Source organism: Salmo trutta, chromosome 6 (genome assembly GCF_901001165.1).
Source record: "Salmo trutta chromosome 6, fSalTru1.1, whole genome shotgun sequence".
NCBI lineage: Eukaryota > Metazoa > Chordata > Actinopteri > Salmoniformes > Salmonidae > Salmo > Salmo trutta.
In genome coordinates this window covers 49541840-49558630 of record NC_042962.1, presented here as the reverse complement: position 1 = coordinate 49558630, position 16791 = coordinate 49541840, and the positions used below count along the sequence as shown (strand labels likewise).

Genomic DNA, 16791 nt, shown 5'->3' with positions numbered 1-16791 from the left:
AACATTCCTCCTCATTTTCTCTTCATTGTTCTGGGGGGGGGGTCATAGGACTGCTGACAGGGACGAGGAATTCAACTTTAAGCCCTGAAAATAGCCACTTTGTCCTGGATTATACTGTACTAGGCTTTCATCTCTGTTTAAACTCAGGTGACTACAGATACAATATATAGCAGGTAAACTTAGCTTGATTATAAGTCAAAGTGTTTGGAGTTGGGTGGCAATGTGGACACTGTAGTTGAGGACACTAAAGATAGACCATTTGGACAGGAGTGGAGTGTCTCACACATAATATAAATATAGTGTAGTGCACAGACAGCAGTGTCACCTCGCCAATATCAGAAACGGATACCTATCGATTGCGGTGGCTACAGGAAGAGGTTCCTAAATTCATAGAAAGTGAGATTTAGAGAATACTTTCAAAGTACATTAATCTTGTTTGTATTGATGAAAATATGAAGTGGTTTAGTTAAATTCACAGACGTTTATTTACTCTCTGAAAAGTCATTTTCTCAGAGCATGATACATTTGTAGACAGATACACTATCCATGTTAATAGGACAAGTTTCACAAATGGTTGACATCTCAAAACGGTCCTCTATCAATCAAACAGATTGTCAGAACAAATGGTCATAGTTAAAACAACAATATAAGTGTGATCTCTATCAAGCTTGATTGAATTTGCCTGTAGTAGCAACACGTGCACATATTATATCGTTAAAGTTACATAGGCGTTATATTTGTGTAAAGTTACAATCTAAATCAAGTGAGCTACCAATGGAACAGCTGGGGGTTCCTGATGAGAGAATTGAGAACCACTGACTGGTTTAGTCAACCGTTCTCAATTGACACAAGGCCATATGTGAGTCTTTCACAAGACACTGCACTGGCCATAGACATATACATGACTTAATAGCATAACACAACAGATTACATAAACTGGAATGATGACACTCTCACTCACGGTTGCACAAAAAGAGCTAAGAGCAAAACACGTCAAAAAAAATATTCTAATGAGACATTTTACATTTGAATTATCACTAAAAGAGCAAGTAACGCTTTTGTGAACTGTAGAGAACCATTGAAGAGCTCAAAGGGTTCTTTGAGTAATCATGGTTCCACATAGAACCGCCACCTTTCCCAAAGAACCCTTGACGAACCCTCGTTTCTAGTGTGCATCAGACAAGGCAACATTTCACCAGTAGAGGACACCATACAACTGTAGTATAATCCACATGAACCAGTGTGAAATAAATGGCAACAATTGTAATGTAGAAAACTGTACTTGTATGATAAACATCGCAAATTCAGACAAACATAAAACAAAAATCACATTTTTACTCATAATATTTTTTGTAAAAAAAAGAAAAACATTCAAATGCATAAAACTATCCCTAGACATGAATGGTAGAGCATTGCTGTCATTACCTAGCATGGTTTGTTGACAGCATACTGAGTTGAATTGGTTCTTCTTGGATATAGTATCAGTTGCTCATAGTTTCTGTAAACGTGTAAATACTGGGTCACAAGCTGGATGAATAGCATTATTGCAGGAACACGTTATGGCACCAATGTTGTTATTCCGCAGTTTGAACAAAGCCGATATTACAATTACGTTAGCAATATAAAATCAGTGATCAGCATAAAAGAGTTATGATGTGAGATATATACAATACATACTGATGCTGTCATAAAATCTATAAACCATACTGATTTGCCACTGGAAGCATGTACAGTTGAAGTCGGAAGTTTAGGTTGGAGTCATTAAAACTCACTTTTCAACCACTCTACAAATTTCTTGTTAACAAACTATAGTTTTGGCAAGTCGGTTAGGACACCTACTTTGTGCAGGACACAAGTAATTTTTCCAACAATTGTTCACAGACAGATTATTTCACTTATAATTCACTGCATCACAATTCCAGTGGGTCAGAAGTTTACATACACTAAGTTGACTGTGCCTTTAAACAGCTTGGAAAACTCCAGAAAATTGTGTCATGGCTTTAGAAGATTCTGATAGGCTAATTGACATCATTTGAGTCAATTGGAGGTGTACCTGTGGATGTATTTCAAGGTCAACCTTCAAACTAAGTGCCTCTTTCTTGACATCATGGGAAAATCAAAAGAAATCAGCCAAGACCTCAGAAAAGAAATTGTAGACCTCCACAAGTCTGGATCAGCCTTGGGAGCAATTTCCAAACACCTGAAGGTACCACGTTCATCTGTACAAACAATGGTACGCAAGTATAAACACCATGGGACCCCGCAGCCGTCATACCGCTCAGGAAGGAGATGCGTTCTGTCTCCTAGTACTTTGATGTGAAAGGTACAAATCAGCCCCAGAACAACAGCAAAGGACCTTGTGAAGATGCTGGAGGAAACAGGTACAAAAGTATCTATATCCACAGTAAAACAAGTCCTATATTGACATAACCTGAAAGGCCGCTCAGCAAGGAAGAAGCCACTGCTCCAAAACCGCCATAAAAAAGCCAGACTACGGTTTGCAACTGCACATGGGGACAAAGATCATACTTTTTGGAGAAATGTCCTCTGGTCTGATGAAACAAAAATAGAACTGTTTGGCCATAATGACCATCGTTATGTTTGGAGGAAAAAGGAGGAGGCTTGCAAGCCAAAGAACACAATCCCAACATTGAAGCACAGGGTGGCAGCATCATGTTGTGGGGGTGCTTTGCTGCAGGAGGGACTGGTGCACTTCACAAAATAGATGGCATCATGAGGTAGAAAAATTAAGTGGATATATTGAAGCAACATCTCACGACATCAGCCAGGAAGTTAAAGCTTGGTCGCTAATGGGTCTTCCAAATGGATAATGACCCCAAGCATACTTCCAAAGTTGTGGCAAAATGGCTTAAGGACAACAAAGTCAAGGTATTGGAGAGGCCATCACAAAGCCCTGACCTCAATCCCATAGAAAATTTGTGGGCAGAACTGAAAAAGCGTGTGCGAACAAACCTGACTCAGTTACACCAGCTCTGTCAGGAGGAATGGGCCAAAATTCACCCAACTTATTGTGGGAAGCTTGTGGAAGGCTACCCGAAACGTTTGACCCAAGTTAAACAATTTTAAGGCAATTCTACCAAATACGAATTGAGTGTATGTAAACTTCTGACCCACTGGGAATGTGATGAAAGAAATAAAAGCTGAAATAAATAATTCTCTCTACTATTATTCTGACATTTCACATTCTTAAAATAAAAAGTGGTGATCCTAACTGACCTCAGACAGGGACATTTTCTAGGATTAAATGTGAAAAACTGGAATTGTGAAAAACTGGAGTTTAAATGTATTTGGTTAAGGTGCATGTTAACTTCCAATTTCAACTGTATGTATTAATTAATCAGTGTCTAATACAGCAAGTGGTATTTTCTACTATTTCTTGACTACTTACCTGAGTGAGATTGACTGAACTGTGTGTTAAAATAATGTTACAGTATATGATGAGCTATCCATTCATTTTGAATGAAAATGAAAATGGTAATGTTAAGTTAAAGGCCCAGTGCAGTCAAAAACTAGATTTGCCTGTGTTTTATATATGTTTCCACATGAGGTTGAAAGATTACTGTGAAATTGTGAATATGATGATAATGCCCCTTTAGTGTAAGAGCTGTTTGAAAGAGTGCCTGAAATTTCAGCCTGTTTTGGTGGGATGGGTTTTTGGCCTTCCATGGTGACATCACCAGGTGGTAAATTAGTTAATAGACCAATTAGAAAGAGTTCCAAACCACAGTAAGGTACTTAATTGTCATCCAGAAATGATTTGATAAGAGATAAAAACGGCTGCATTGGACATTTAATGAAACATTTTACAGAGATTGCCGGTAAAATTAAAGTTAAAATCAGACACTGGAATTAGTATATGAATATTTATAATAAGTGCGTAGAGTTTTAGTTCAAGGGTAGGAGAGGGGAACTAGGGAGTGTCAAACAAGCATTTATCCAATAGGTACAACATAGTGTCATGACTTGATCTCCTTCCACTGTGAAGTACATGGTGCCATGGAACATCAGTTTAAAGACTGAATTGAGTGAGATGTCTTCTCAGCCTGTTGTGAAGAAAACACACAAAAACATTCATACAAAATCCCATACTTGATGAATATTCAACGGAAACCAAAGATCATTGAAAGATAAGCTATACAGTACCCGCTCTGCCTTGCACACATGTCCTCTTGCACTCCTCCTCTGTGTCGAAGCGGTTCTGGTTCCCCTCACAGGCTCCGTACCAGAACTGGGCGCATGCGTTGGCCTGCTTGTCGTAGTACCAGCGCATTTTGTAGTCCCGACAGGGGCCCTGGTCTAGGACCAGTGCACAGCGAGGGTCCAGAGGCACAAACTCTGACATGGGCAGAACACAGAGAGAAGACCATTAGTGAAGGCCCACTAAATAAATAGATGTTATATCAGGATGTAGGGGCCATGGCACACCAGTATACTGATTCTGTTCATTGGCAGATATAGCTAAAGCGTCAACAAAATGTGGGTCAATTTCAGTTGGAATCATTCAGTAACTGATTTTGACAGGCTTTGTAGTAATCTGAACAGCTCATATGATTCAATCCTTTAGCTTAATGAACAAACACAGGGTAGACTGCTATGACTACATAGACATAGCACTTCTCCCAGCTGTCGCAACATACCTTTGGGAAGTGCGGGTCGTGATGCAGGCACTAACTGGACAGAGCCTGAGGACCCTGAGGATGAAGATGACGTTCCTGATGATGATGATGATGAGGAAGAGGACCCTCCTGTATTGGAAGACGAGGAATCCCTGGAGGCGGAGGACGTGTTGCGGTTCAACGTGGGAACGTCCCCGCGACCAGTCCCCCAATCTGGGGTGTAAATACCTCCATCCTGGCCTCCCTCACGCTGCCCTGTCTGGACCCGGAGGAATTCAAACACACAAGGAAAAATATGAGGACCAACAAAGTCCTTACCCTATTGTCAATTAGTAACAAAACACAAATACACAGTTTTAAAGCCTGAAACAGAGTAACAAGCCCAGTGTTACTATTGTGAGATACTGTACAGTAGACTAAGAGGAGACAGTATTACTATAGTGAGATAATGTACAGTAGACTAAGAGGAGACAGTGTTACTATTGTGAGATAATGTACAGTAGACTAAGAGGAGACAGTGTTACTATAGTGAGATAATGTACAGTAGACTAAGAGGAGACAGTATTACTATAGTGAGATACTGTACAGTAGACTAAGAGGAGACAGTGTTACTATAGTGAGATAATGTACAGTAGACTAAGAGGAGACAGTGTTACTATAGTGAGATAATGTACAGTAGACTAAGAGGAGACAGTGTTACTATTGTGAGATTCTGTACAGTAGACTAAGAGGAGACAGTGTTACTATAGTGAGATAATGTACAGTAGACTAAGAGGAGACAGTGTTACTATAGTGAGATACTGTACAGTAGACTAAGAGGAGACAGTATTACTATAGTGAGATACTGTACAGTAGACTAAGAGGAGACAGTATTACTATAGTGAGATACTGTACAGTAGACTAAGAGGAGACAGTATTACTATAGTGAGATACTGTACAGTAGACTAAGAGGAGACAGTGTTACTATAGTGAGATAATGTACAGTAGACTAAGAGGAGACAGTGTTACTATAGTGAGATAATGTACAGTAGACTAAGAGGAGACAGTGTTACTATAGTGAGATACTGTACAGTAGACTAAGAGGAGACAGTGTTACTATAGTGAGATAATGTACAGTAGACTAAGAGGAGACAGTGTTACTATAGTGAGATAATGTACAGTAGACTAAGAGGAGACAGTGTTACTATAGTGAGATAATGTACAGTAGACTAAGAGGAGACAGTGTTACTATAGTGAGATACTGTACAGTAGACTAAGAGGAGACAGTGTTTTCATTAGTTCAATGGAGCATGCAAGTCATGTCAACTATACATTGACAGTAGGTTGTTTTCTGGCTAGTGCCTCTGCTAAATGTGTGTTAATGTGCTGTAAAGACCTGTACAGTGGCAGTGCCAGGGTTGATAGGCTGGGTTAGGTCTACCCTGCCACCCTGACTTTGAGTGCCAGTAGTGGTGACTGTTCGCCTCCTGTTGTTGAAGTCCTCCTGGTTGGTGGTCCCATAGCCATTGCCATAGTTCCCGTTGCCATAGTTCCCATTGTTCCCGTTCCTGTATCCATTGTTGCCGTAGCCATTGGTGACACGGTTGTATATCGGATCACCGTTCTCGTCTTCACAGAACTTGCTGACGAGCTTGGACTCCAGAGCTGAGAGAGAGAGCCACAGAGCAACAGGAGTTGTGATGACTTGGAACAGGCGATGAATCACATTGTACTGGTATTAACCTTGGAGACTTCGCGGCAACTTGATGCAGTTAACTTGGTACATTAGGTAAATTTACAGACTACTCTGTATAATAACAGTAGACGTACTGCTAACGTAGTGGAAGGAGTTTTTCTTCACTATGTCAGCTGACCAGGGCCATACAACATTCAGCTAACATTGTAACGACCTAAAGCTTCATATGACACCACCTACAGATGAAACACTATGGTGTCTTAAAGGAGGCCTGGGTAGGACCAAAATCTCATAAATATTAATACATTTATGTTTTTAGATAGAAATGTAAAATATTTGTCAACAATCCTTCCCGCAAAGGACTATTCTATGGATTACATTGAGTGATAATCCCAAAAATCATGGTCTTTTTTGTTTGGGTTTCGTGAGGAATCACTCTGATATGACTACACCAACACGATAAACCAACCAACTGAATGTAACAACAACTTGGCGTTTTGCCTTACCTGGCAGCGTGTTAAAGTCATCAATGAGGTACATGTGTTCACTATCAGGGTCCGACGCGATCAGGTTGAGCTCCCTCAGGAACTCGGCCTGCGTGGGGTCCGACGTATTCACAATCCCCAATGCGTACATCTCGATGTTGGCTGCATGTGCCTCCCGAACCGCAATATCCAGCTTCACCGGCTCCCGCTTATCCGTCTGTCCGTCCGTAATAACTATAGCCACTTTACTGACCCCCTTGCGCGAGCTGTAGAAGGCATCCTGGGTGGCCTTGCGGATGGCGGTGCCCGTGTGGGTGCCCTCACCTATATAAGGGATTCTTCGTATGGCCTGTTTGACGTCCTGCTTGGTCATGTGGCGCGCCAGGTTGAACTCTAGCTTGACCTCCAGGCTGTAGAGGACCAGGCCGATGCGGGTGGCGTTGCGGCCCACCGTCACGCGGTCCACCAGGGCCGCCACAAAGTCCTTGATGATCTCAAAGTTCTCCGGCCCCACGCTCTCCGAGCTGTCAATGACAAACACCAGCTCCATGGGCCGCTCCTTGCATTTGATTCCGCAACCTGGAAACAGCGCAGAGGTATATGATTCTGACGTAGAAAGGATGTTTTCCAGTGCACTCTCGACAAGGCCTGCTGTATGTTGCAATCAATGTTAAATGATACTACACAAGCATAACAAATAATGCTTTATTTACCACAAATCTCCTTGATCATTTTAATGACGTCTTCTCTCTGTGGGTCAAAATCCGGGTTGACATGGTGACTAAATGGAATAAAAAAAGACTATGTGAAATCAAAAGACCGCTAAAGATTGAACTTACTGTGAGGCCCATGTCGCCTTTGAATCCCGGTCTGCCCTAAAAGGAAGCAGTAAAACATTGGTCTGATCAGTTTCTACTCTGATTGCATGTATTCATGTTATCAAATGAATCGCCTTGATTATAAAAGCGACCCATGACATGACTCACTGATTGGCCAGGAACTCCAGGGTCACCCAAATCACCTTTGACCCCCTTCAGGCCCCTCTCCCCTCCAGAGCCGCGGTCACCCTGTCATAGAGCCAGATAACACAAGGTCAGAGGTCACAAAAGTTCAAATACACTGCTGTATGCTTCAAATCACTGTGTCTGTCATCACCTTGGCCCCTGGGAATCCTTCCCCTGGTGGCCCCCGAGGGCCCGTCACGCCCTGAGACCCTGCCTCGCCCTGAAAGGGTCCACAAAATAGAGAGAAGATTTGCCATGCTCAACTCAACATTTTAAAGAAACAAGAACATTTTTGTTTGCTTGCTTAGTTCGAATTACTATAGAAGTACCACTTGAAAACAAGAGCGAGACCTACCTTTGGCCCCTGAATACCCTGCCCAGGGGGCCCTGTTGGCCCTGGGGGGCCCAGTCGTCCAATGCCACCCTAGAAATGAGCAGAAGTTATAACTATATGTACAACAGCAATTAAAAAGTGTCAGCACAACACAGCCCAACCACACTGCACTACCTGCTAAGGGACAAACCCTTCACTTTTTACTTAACAAACCTAGACTTAAAAAGTGACCTGATTTCACAGGGCAGCCGTTTCACGAGCAGGTAACATCACAGCTTGAGTGCCGCTGTCTTTACTGTTCATAGTCTGACACATATAAGCAAGCTTACTGTATGAGACCAGACCTACTGATATGACGGACAGGGCTACCTCAACCCCCAGGTCTGCCCGCTCCCTAGGGCTTCTGGGGCTACAGAAGATGAAAAGCCTGAAGAGAAACCTGGATGTAATATTATAAGCTAGACTGCAGGCTCTGGGTATTGTGTTGGTTATAGGCACCCACCCTGGTTGGTGGTTCTCATTAGACCCTTATGTTGGGATATATTCACATGTTCTTGGAAGTGTGTGAAAATGATATATGTCCTGTGAGAATGAAACGCTGATTATCACAGCCTTTGAATACAAGGTCCCTGGGGATAGGTGTTCACGTGTACAAGATGGATCTGAAATGTGGAGTCTGCCAGCATGAGGTAACACTAGTATCAATCACCATGAGTCCGTGGGTTTATGATGGCGCTGAACAAGGCTAATAAGGTTTCACATCAGAGCTGGGATTGATTCTTTGCCAACTGTTTAGCAGGTTAGCTTCTTCTACAATACGTACCGGTAGACCTTGTAGCCCCTCGCCTGGAGGGCCTGCTACACCTGGCAAGCCCCTGAAGCCAATATCGCCCTAAATGGGAGAAAACACACAGCTATCATGATGTCCTCTGCTAATTGAGGTCTTCTGTTCACCCAGGGCTGTTGTCACTATTCAAAATAACCCAGAACCGACACCCTCACACAGAACCATATCTTTACCTTTGGTCCAGGGATGCCCAGCCCCTCCAGGCCTGGTTCACCAGGAAGCCCCGGTAGACCAGGAGTTCCCTACAAATCACAGGTAAACACTAGAGTCAACACTGGTACAACTCATGCAATAGCAACACATGAATAATCAGCAGTGTTGCTCACCGTAGGGCCAGGATAACCATCGCCTTTGGGCCCAAATGGACCAGACGGACCAGGACCTCCACGATCACCCTAAAGGTTTATGTGATTAAATAAAAGTACATCAAGATTCAAGTAAAGAAATATCAGTAAATCAATGAATTACGCTGATTAGTCCAATAAAAAAGTAAATCCTATGAATTATTCCCTATTTTTATTTATTTTATTTTATTTCACCTTTATTTAACCAGGTAGGCTAGTTGAGAACAAGTTCTCATTTACAACTGCGACCTGGCCAAGGATACAGCAAAGCAGTTCGACACATACAACAACACAGAGTTACACATGGAATAAGCAAACATACAGTCAATAATACAGTAGAAATAAATCTATATACAGTGTCTGCAAATGAGGTAAGATAAGGGAGGTAAGGCAATAAATAGGCCACGGTGGCGAAGTAATTACAATATACCAATTAAACACTGGAGTGATTGATGTGCAGAAGATGAATGTGCAAGTAGAGATATTGGGGTGGAAAGGGGCAAGATAAATAAATAAATACAGTATGGGGATGAGGTAGTTGGATGGGCTATATTACAGATGGGCTATGTACAGGTGCAGTGATCTGTGAGCTGCTCTGACAGCTAGGGCTTAAAGCTAGTGAGGGAGATATGAGTCTCCAGCTTCAGGGATTTTTGCAGTTCGTTCCAGTCAGTGGCAGCAGAGAACTGGAAGGCGTCCAAAGGAGGTATTGGCTTTGGGGGTGACTAGAGAGGTATACCTGCTGAAGCGTGTGTTACGGGTGGGTGCTGATATGGTGACCAGTGAGCTGAGATAAGGCGGGGCTTTACCTAGCAGAGACTTGTAGATGATCTGGAGCCAGTGGGTTTGGCGACGAGTATGAAGCAAGGGCCAGCCAACGAGAGCGTACAGGTCGCAATGGTGGGTAGTATATGGGGCTTCGGTGACAAAACAGATGGCACTGTGATAGACTGCATCCAATTTGTTGAATGTTGGAGGCTTTTTTGTAAATGACATCGCCGAAGTCGAGGATCGGTAGGATGGTCAGTTTTACGAGGGTATGTTTGGCAGCATGAGTGAAGGATGCTTTGTGGCGAAATAGGAAGCCAATTCTAGATTTAATTTTGGATTGGAGATGCTTAATGTGAGTCTGGAAGGAGAGTTTACAGTCTAACCAGACACCTAGGTATTTGTAGTTGTCCACATATTCTAAGTCAGAACCGTCCAGAGTAGGGATGCTGGACGGGCGGGCAGGTGCGGGCAGCGATCGGAAGAGAATGCATTTAGTTTTACTTGCATTTAAGAGCAGTTGGAGGCAACAAGGAGAGTTGTATGGCATTGAAGCTCGTCTGGAGGTTAGTTAACAGTGTCCAAAGAAGGGCCAGAAGTATACAGAATGGTGTCATCTGCGTAGAGGTGGATCAGATAATCACCAGCAGCAAGAGCGACATCATTGATGTATACAGAGAAAAGAGTCGGCCCGAGAATAGAACCCTGTGGCACCCCCATAGAGACTGCCAGAGGTCCAGACAACAGGCCCTCCAATTTGACACACTGAACTCTATCAGAGAAGTAGTTGGTGAACCAGGCGAGGCAGTCATTTGAGAAACCAAGGCTGTTTAGTCTGCTGATAAGAATGTGTTGATTGACAGTCGAATGCCTTGACCAGGTCGATGAATACGGCTGTACAGTAATGTCTCTTATCGATGGCGGTTATGATATCGTTTAGGACCTTGAGCGTGGCTGAGGTGCACCCATGACCAGCTCTGAAACCAGATTCCATAGAGGAGAAGATATGGTGGGATTCGAAATGGTCGGTAATCTGTTTGTTAACTTGGCTCTCGAAGACCTTAGAAAGGCAGGGTAGGATAGGTAGAGGTATGTAGCAGTTTGGGTCTAGAGTGTCTCCCCCTTTGAAGAGGGGGATGATTGCGGCAGCTTTCCAATCTTTGGGAATCTCAGACGATACGAAAGAAGTTGAACAGACTAGTAATAGGTGTTGCAACAATTTCAGCAGATCATTTTAGAAAGAGAGGGTCCAGATTGTCTAGCCCGGCTGATTTGTAGTGGTCCAGATTTTGCAGCTCTTTCAGAACATCAGCTATCTGGATTTGGGTAAAGGAGAAATGGGGAGCCTTGGACGAGTTGCTGTGGAGGGTGCCGGGCAGTTGACCGGGGTAGGGGTATCCAGGTGGAAAGCATGACCAGCCGTAGAAAAATGCTTATTGAAATTCTCAATTATAGTGGATTTATTGGTGGTGACAGTGTTTCCTAGCCTCAGTGCAGTGGGCAGCTGGGAGGAAGTACTCTTATTCTCTTATTATTCTAGTAGTGTGGCATAGTGTGTCTCACCTTAGGACCAGGCAGCCCGTAGCCCGTCTCTCCTAATGGTCCAGATGGACCAGGTGGGCCAAGATCGCCCTGAGACAGACAGAGTTACAATGTGGTTATGATATGGCATAAACCTCATCTACATGGTGAATTGTAGGCATTTTGGGACAGAGGGCTGTTACCTTAGGTCCTATGATGCCCCGCCCTGGAAGTCCTGGCATGCCCAGTCGACCTGGTGTCCCAGGCTCCCCCTAGAAAAGGTCAGAGGTTAGAAGTCAGAGATCGCAGTGTGACCACATTACTCTACAGTACAGAGTGTTGACTGAAGATAATTGAGGACAATGTCCTCCCTCACCTTTGCTCCAGAGGGCCCGGTGATTCCAGGAGGCCCACCCAAGCCCCGAATGCCCCTCTGCCCCTGGTCTCCCTATGGGGAGAGACATTATTCGTCAAAAAAACAGCACAGAAAACCAACCTCAGAATACCACAGCTGTCCAGATTAATGAAGATGAAAATCTTGAAGCAGCGATGTGAGGAGAAAACCTGTGAATCTTCTTACCTTCTCACCCTGAGTGCCAATCCCTGCAGCTCCCTCTGCCCCCCTCAGACCACCACCACCTGGTTCACCCTATATAGACAAACAAACAGACACACAAGCAAAGCATATGAATCCAATGGTCACATTCAAAGAGGTACAGTATCAACCTATGGTGCCAGAGAGATGGAGGAAGTTGAAATACCTTCTGTCCCGGGGCCCCATCCTCTCCTGGCAGGCCAGGAAAACCAGCCAATCCTGACGCTCCTGGCTCACCCTGAAGAGAGATCGTTGGTTGTCTGTCTCACATCGACAAAATATCCAAAAGGTGACACCACACCGAGGACAAACTACACATTACATTTCCATTGGAGGAGGACTCACCTTAGCCCCAGGTTCGCCAGCCCCTCTCTCTCCTGTTGAACCAAGCTCCCCTGGTAAGCCCTGGTCACCCTGTGGATGAGAGGAGCACCCATACACAGTCATTAGCATTAGCGAAAGCCTAAACATGCCATAACCACAATTGATCCAAATGTAAAGTCAAGGAAGAAGCATTCAAACACAGACCTTGGGCCCTGGATATCCATCTCCTTGTGAGCCCCTGCCCCCTGGTGGCCCCCGAGGCCCCTCTACACCCTTGTAGGTCAGGAAGCACAGGGTAGTCGCATTAGGACAGTAATCCATAAACTATGTTTTATTTTTATTTATTTTTACCTTTATTTAACCAGGTAGGCCAGTTGAGAACAAGTTCTCATTAACAACTGCGACCTAGCCAAGATAAAGCAAAGCAGTGTGACACAAACAACAACACAGAGTTACACATGGAATAAACAAACGTACAGTAAATAACACAATAGAAAAAAGTCTATATACAGTGTGTGCAAATGGCGTGAGGAGGAAAGGCAATAAATAGGCTATAGTAGCGAAGTAATTACAATTTAGCAAATGAACACTGGAGTGATAGATGTGCAGATGATGATGTGCAAGTAGAAATACTGGTGTGCAAAAGAGCAAAAAAGTATATAAAACAATATGGGGATGAGGTAGGTAGATTGGATGGGCTATTTACAGATGGGCTGTGTACAGCTGAAGTGATCGGTTAGCTGCTCAGATAGCTGATGTTTAAAGTTAGTGCGGGAGATATAAGTCTCCAACTTCAGCAATTTTTGCAATTCGTTCCAGTCATTGGCAGCAGAGAACTGGAAGAAAAGGCAGCCAAATGAGGTGTTGGCTTTGGGGATGACCAGTGAGATATACCTGCTATGCTACGGGTGGGTGTTGTTATCGTGACCAGTGAGCTGAGATAAGGCGGCGCTTTACCTAGCAAAGATTTATAGATGACCTGGAGCCAGTGGGTCTGGCGACGAATATGTAGCAATGGCCAGCCAACGAGAGCATACAGGTCGCAGTGGTGGGTGGTATATGGGGCTTTGGTGACAAAACAGACGGCCCTGTGATATACTGCATCCAGTTTGCTGAGTAGAGTGTTGGAGGCTATTTTGTAAATGACATCGCCGAAGTCGAGGATCGGTAGGATAGTCAGTTTTATGAGTGTATGTTTGGCGGCGTGAGTGAAGGAAATAGGAAGCCGATTCTAGAATTAATTTTGGATTGTAGATGTTTAATATGAGTCTGGAAGGAGAGTTTACAGTCTAGCCAGACACCTAGGTATTTGTATTTGTCCACATATTCTAAGTCAGAACCGTCCAGAGTAGTGATGCTAGTCGGGTGGGCAGTGATCAGTTGAAAAGCATGCATTTAGTTTTACTAGCGTTTAAGAGCAGTTGGAGGCCACGGAAGGAGTGTTGTATGGCATTGATGTTCGTTTGGAGGTTTGTTAACAGTGTCCAAAGAAGGGCCAGGTGTATACAGAATGGTGTCGTCTGCGTAGAGGTGGATCAGGGAATCACCCGCAGCAAGAGCGACATCGTTGATATATACAGAGAAAAGAGTCAGCCCGAGAATTGAACCCTGTGGTACCCCCATAGAGACTGCCAAAGATCCGGACAACAGGCCCTCCGATTTGACACACTGAACTCAATCTGAGAAGTAGTTGGTGAACCAGGCGAGGCGGTCATTTGAGAAGCCAAGGCTGTTGAGTCTGCCGATAAGAATACGGTGATTGATGTATGGGTGATACTTGGTGAAACCTGTAATAATGAATAGGTGGGCCTACGTACCTTCTCCCCCTGCATGCCCAGGCCTGGCAGGCCGACAGGCCCTGGAAAACCTGGAGGGCCAAAGCCACCCTGAGGGTCACAAAGAGAGTCGTTGTTGGCATCATAGTATAATTACACCAAGACCGGCTCGAGGATGTGTTACAGGAAAAGTGAATGAAATAAATATACAAAAAGTACATATACATTTATAGACATTGGTTTGGATAATCACCCTTTCATTAACTGTTATTAAATGAAGGGAAAGTAGTCAACATAACACAATTACTGTGTTAAAAATCCTCCTGCTATTAAATATTGAGAATGTTCACACAATTGACTATTTTGATAGGCAATAAAGTAAACAAACTCCAGATCCAATGACCCAGTAATACATGCATGCCTCATCTATAAAATGCCAGCTTGATTCACTTTATAGTGTCAACAGAGCTGTTGTAAAGTTATATGGCGTAAAAACAGAATGTTAGCTAACTGCAACATTCATCCAAACCGTTAGTAGCATTCTTGCTGAAGGATTGGCCTCATATGATGAAAGCACTGCCAATATCCCAAGAATGAATTTCACCACAAGGCTAACCTTGCCAAGACTAATCGGGCCAAGAACAAACACCATTTTAAGGTCAATTAACGTTTAAATCTGTGAGAATGATCATCAGCTACCGGAATTCTATCGGTGTTTGCTTCATTCATAATGGTATATTTAAGCAATAAGGGCCGAGGGGGTGTGGTATATGGTCAATATACCACGGCTAAGGGCTGTTCTTAAGCACGACGCAACACAGAGTGCCTGGACACAGCCCTTAGCCGTTGCATATTGGCCATATACCACAAACCCCCGAGGTGCCTTATTGCTATTATAAACTGTTTACCAACGTAATTAGACCAGTAAAAATAACTGTTTTGTCATACCCGTGATATAGGGTCTGACATACCACGGCTGTCAGCTAATCAGCATTCAGGGCTCAAACCACCCAGTTTATAAATGTCATCAATTCATATCCCATAATAAGTGTGGGACCGTGATTCTATTTCTGACAGTACACACGTTATTCAGGTAGAATGAGGCTGCGTCTCAATAGCGTTAAGTAGATTTCTCTCCTTGTCTCCTCCCCTTTATCTGAAAACACAGACTAGGTGAAAGCAAAAGACAAGAATCCTTCTGAACCAGGACTTTCCGTCCACCTGTCCAGATCTTTAACACCAGTTTCAATGAAGGAAAAGAGACGAGGAGAGGAGGCCACTTTAGACAATTGAGATGCACCCTTTACATCAGCCTTTACTTCACCCATGAACTTTCTTTCAGCACAGCGTCCAGGCCTTGACCCCTGTGTGATTCATCACCACACAGATTCAATAGGGGCCTCATATATAACCTCAGTCTGAATGAGACCTAGATGCCAGTGCTTCTGGCCACTCCCTACCCAAGGCTTTTTATGTGTTCCTGGGGAACACTGTGTGTTTGTGTGAAGGTCATTCTCCCAGATTTAGTTTATTTACAGTCTATACTGTACCTTGTCTCCTTTCAGTCCAGCGCCAGGCTGTCCTCTGGGTCCCCTCGGCCCCTCCAGGCCCCGGTCCCCCTGCGGAGAGACAAACACAGCTCTTTACAATTCTCTTCAGTCTCTCTCACTCTCTCTCACCAGAGAGAGAATCTCACACCAGCCATAGTGAAGGCAGAATCCTAATTTGAGATCTGTGCCCATAACTCAGAATTTCATCTACTGATGTCAATGAGAGATTTAGATTTCAAATTAGGATTCTGCCCTAAGAAAGCTAACAGCAACACAGATAATTATTAATTGATGGGAAAACAATCATGATCCCGCTAATGAAAAACCACAAGGCTGATAGGAACAATGGAACATTATGAAAACGTTCAACTGAGTTTTTCCTTCCGCCTTGGCAAAAGGTTCAAGCGTTCCGTTGTAATTTGTGTTAACGTCTATCCATGTGCCACGCCGAGGCTGGTTCGCAAGGTGACAACGGACGTCCGTTTACTATGTCTGTTCCTGCATGAGAGACAGGAAGGCTAAACAGGAATGTGATGGGGGTGCTGGAAACTTCTTCAAACAGCTTCCCAGCCTCGCATGCATCCACTCTGGACCTCCAAGGAACGTTCCAGGTAGACCACACGGTTGAGGCGGGTTGTTGAGATGCCGGAGGACATGTTTAGTGTTACTCCAATTTTTTTCAGCAAAGGGGTTTGGCACCGAGCGAGAGTTGATCAGCACTGGTGGAGATGGAAACCACAGCGACCAGCTGAATGTCGTTGAAGGTTCTTTGTACTTAATTACTGCAAGAGTCACGCTCCGACTAAAAGAAAAAAAACTGTGAAGTAAATTACACAATAATCAAAGTTGAAGCCGAGAGAAAGAGAGAGAGAGAGAGAGAGCTGTGTATGTGTAAAACATATCCATTACCTCAGAGGCTACCTCAGATCTAG

The 16791-nt window shown here is 43.8% G+C and overlaps 1 protein-coding gene across 2 annotated transcripts in view; it reads right to left on the bottom strand.

Moving 5' to 3' along the window:
- Window positions 1–3794: 3794 nt before the first annotated feature.
- LOC115196112 (collagen alpha-1(XXVIII) chain) overlaps window positions 3795–16791 on the bottom strand; it is a 36408-nt gene continuing 23411 nt past the window's right edge. Inside the window, exons 15-36 of one of the 2 annotated variants that reach the window (XM_029756692.1) lie at window positions 15860–15928; window positions 14352–14420; window positions 12739–12807; window positions 12556–12624; window positions 12377–12448; window positions 12196–12264; window positions 11992–12063; window positions 11819–11887; window positions 11658–11726; window positions 9309–9377; window positions 9156–9224; window positions 8959–9027; window positions 8157–8225; window positions 7953–8021; window positions 7784–7864; window positions 7637–7672; window positions 7511–7547; window positions 6819–7376; window positions 6013–6281; window positions 4659–4896; window positions 4165–4356; window positions 3795–4064 (exon numbers count right to left, since the gene is read on the bottom strand). In XM_029756692.1, coding sequence (XP_029612552.1) covers window positions 4060–4064; window positions 4165–4356; window positions 4659–4896; window positions 6013–6281; window positions 6819–7376; window positions 7511–7547; window positions 7637–7672; window positions 7784–7864; window positions 7953–8021; window positions 8157–8225; window positions 8959–9027; window positions 9156–9224; window positions 9309–9377; window positions 11658–11726; window positions 11819–11887; window positions 11992–12063; window positions 12196–12264; window positions 12377–12448; window positions 12556–12624; window positions 12739–12807; window positions 14352–14420; window positions 15860–15928 — 2388 coding nt within the window. In that variant the 3' untranslated portion in view covers window positions 3795–4059. Of the gene's footprint in view, window positions 4357–4658; window positions 4897–6012; window positions 6282–6818; window positions 7377–7510; window positions 7548–7636; window positions 7673–7783; window positions 7865–7952; window positions 8022–8156; window positions 8226–8958; window positions 9028–9155; window positions 9225–9308; window positions 9378–11657; window positions 11727–11818; window positions 11888–11991; window positions 12064–12195; window positions 12265–12376; window positions 12449–12555; window positions 12625–12738; window positions 12808–14351; window positions 14421–15859; window positions 15929–16791 lie in introns of both variants that reach the window. The other variant, XM_029756690.1, reaches the window with a different exon arrangement.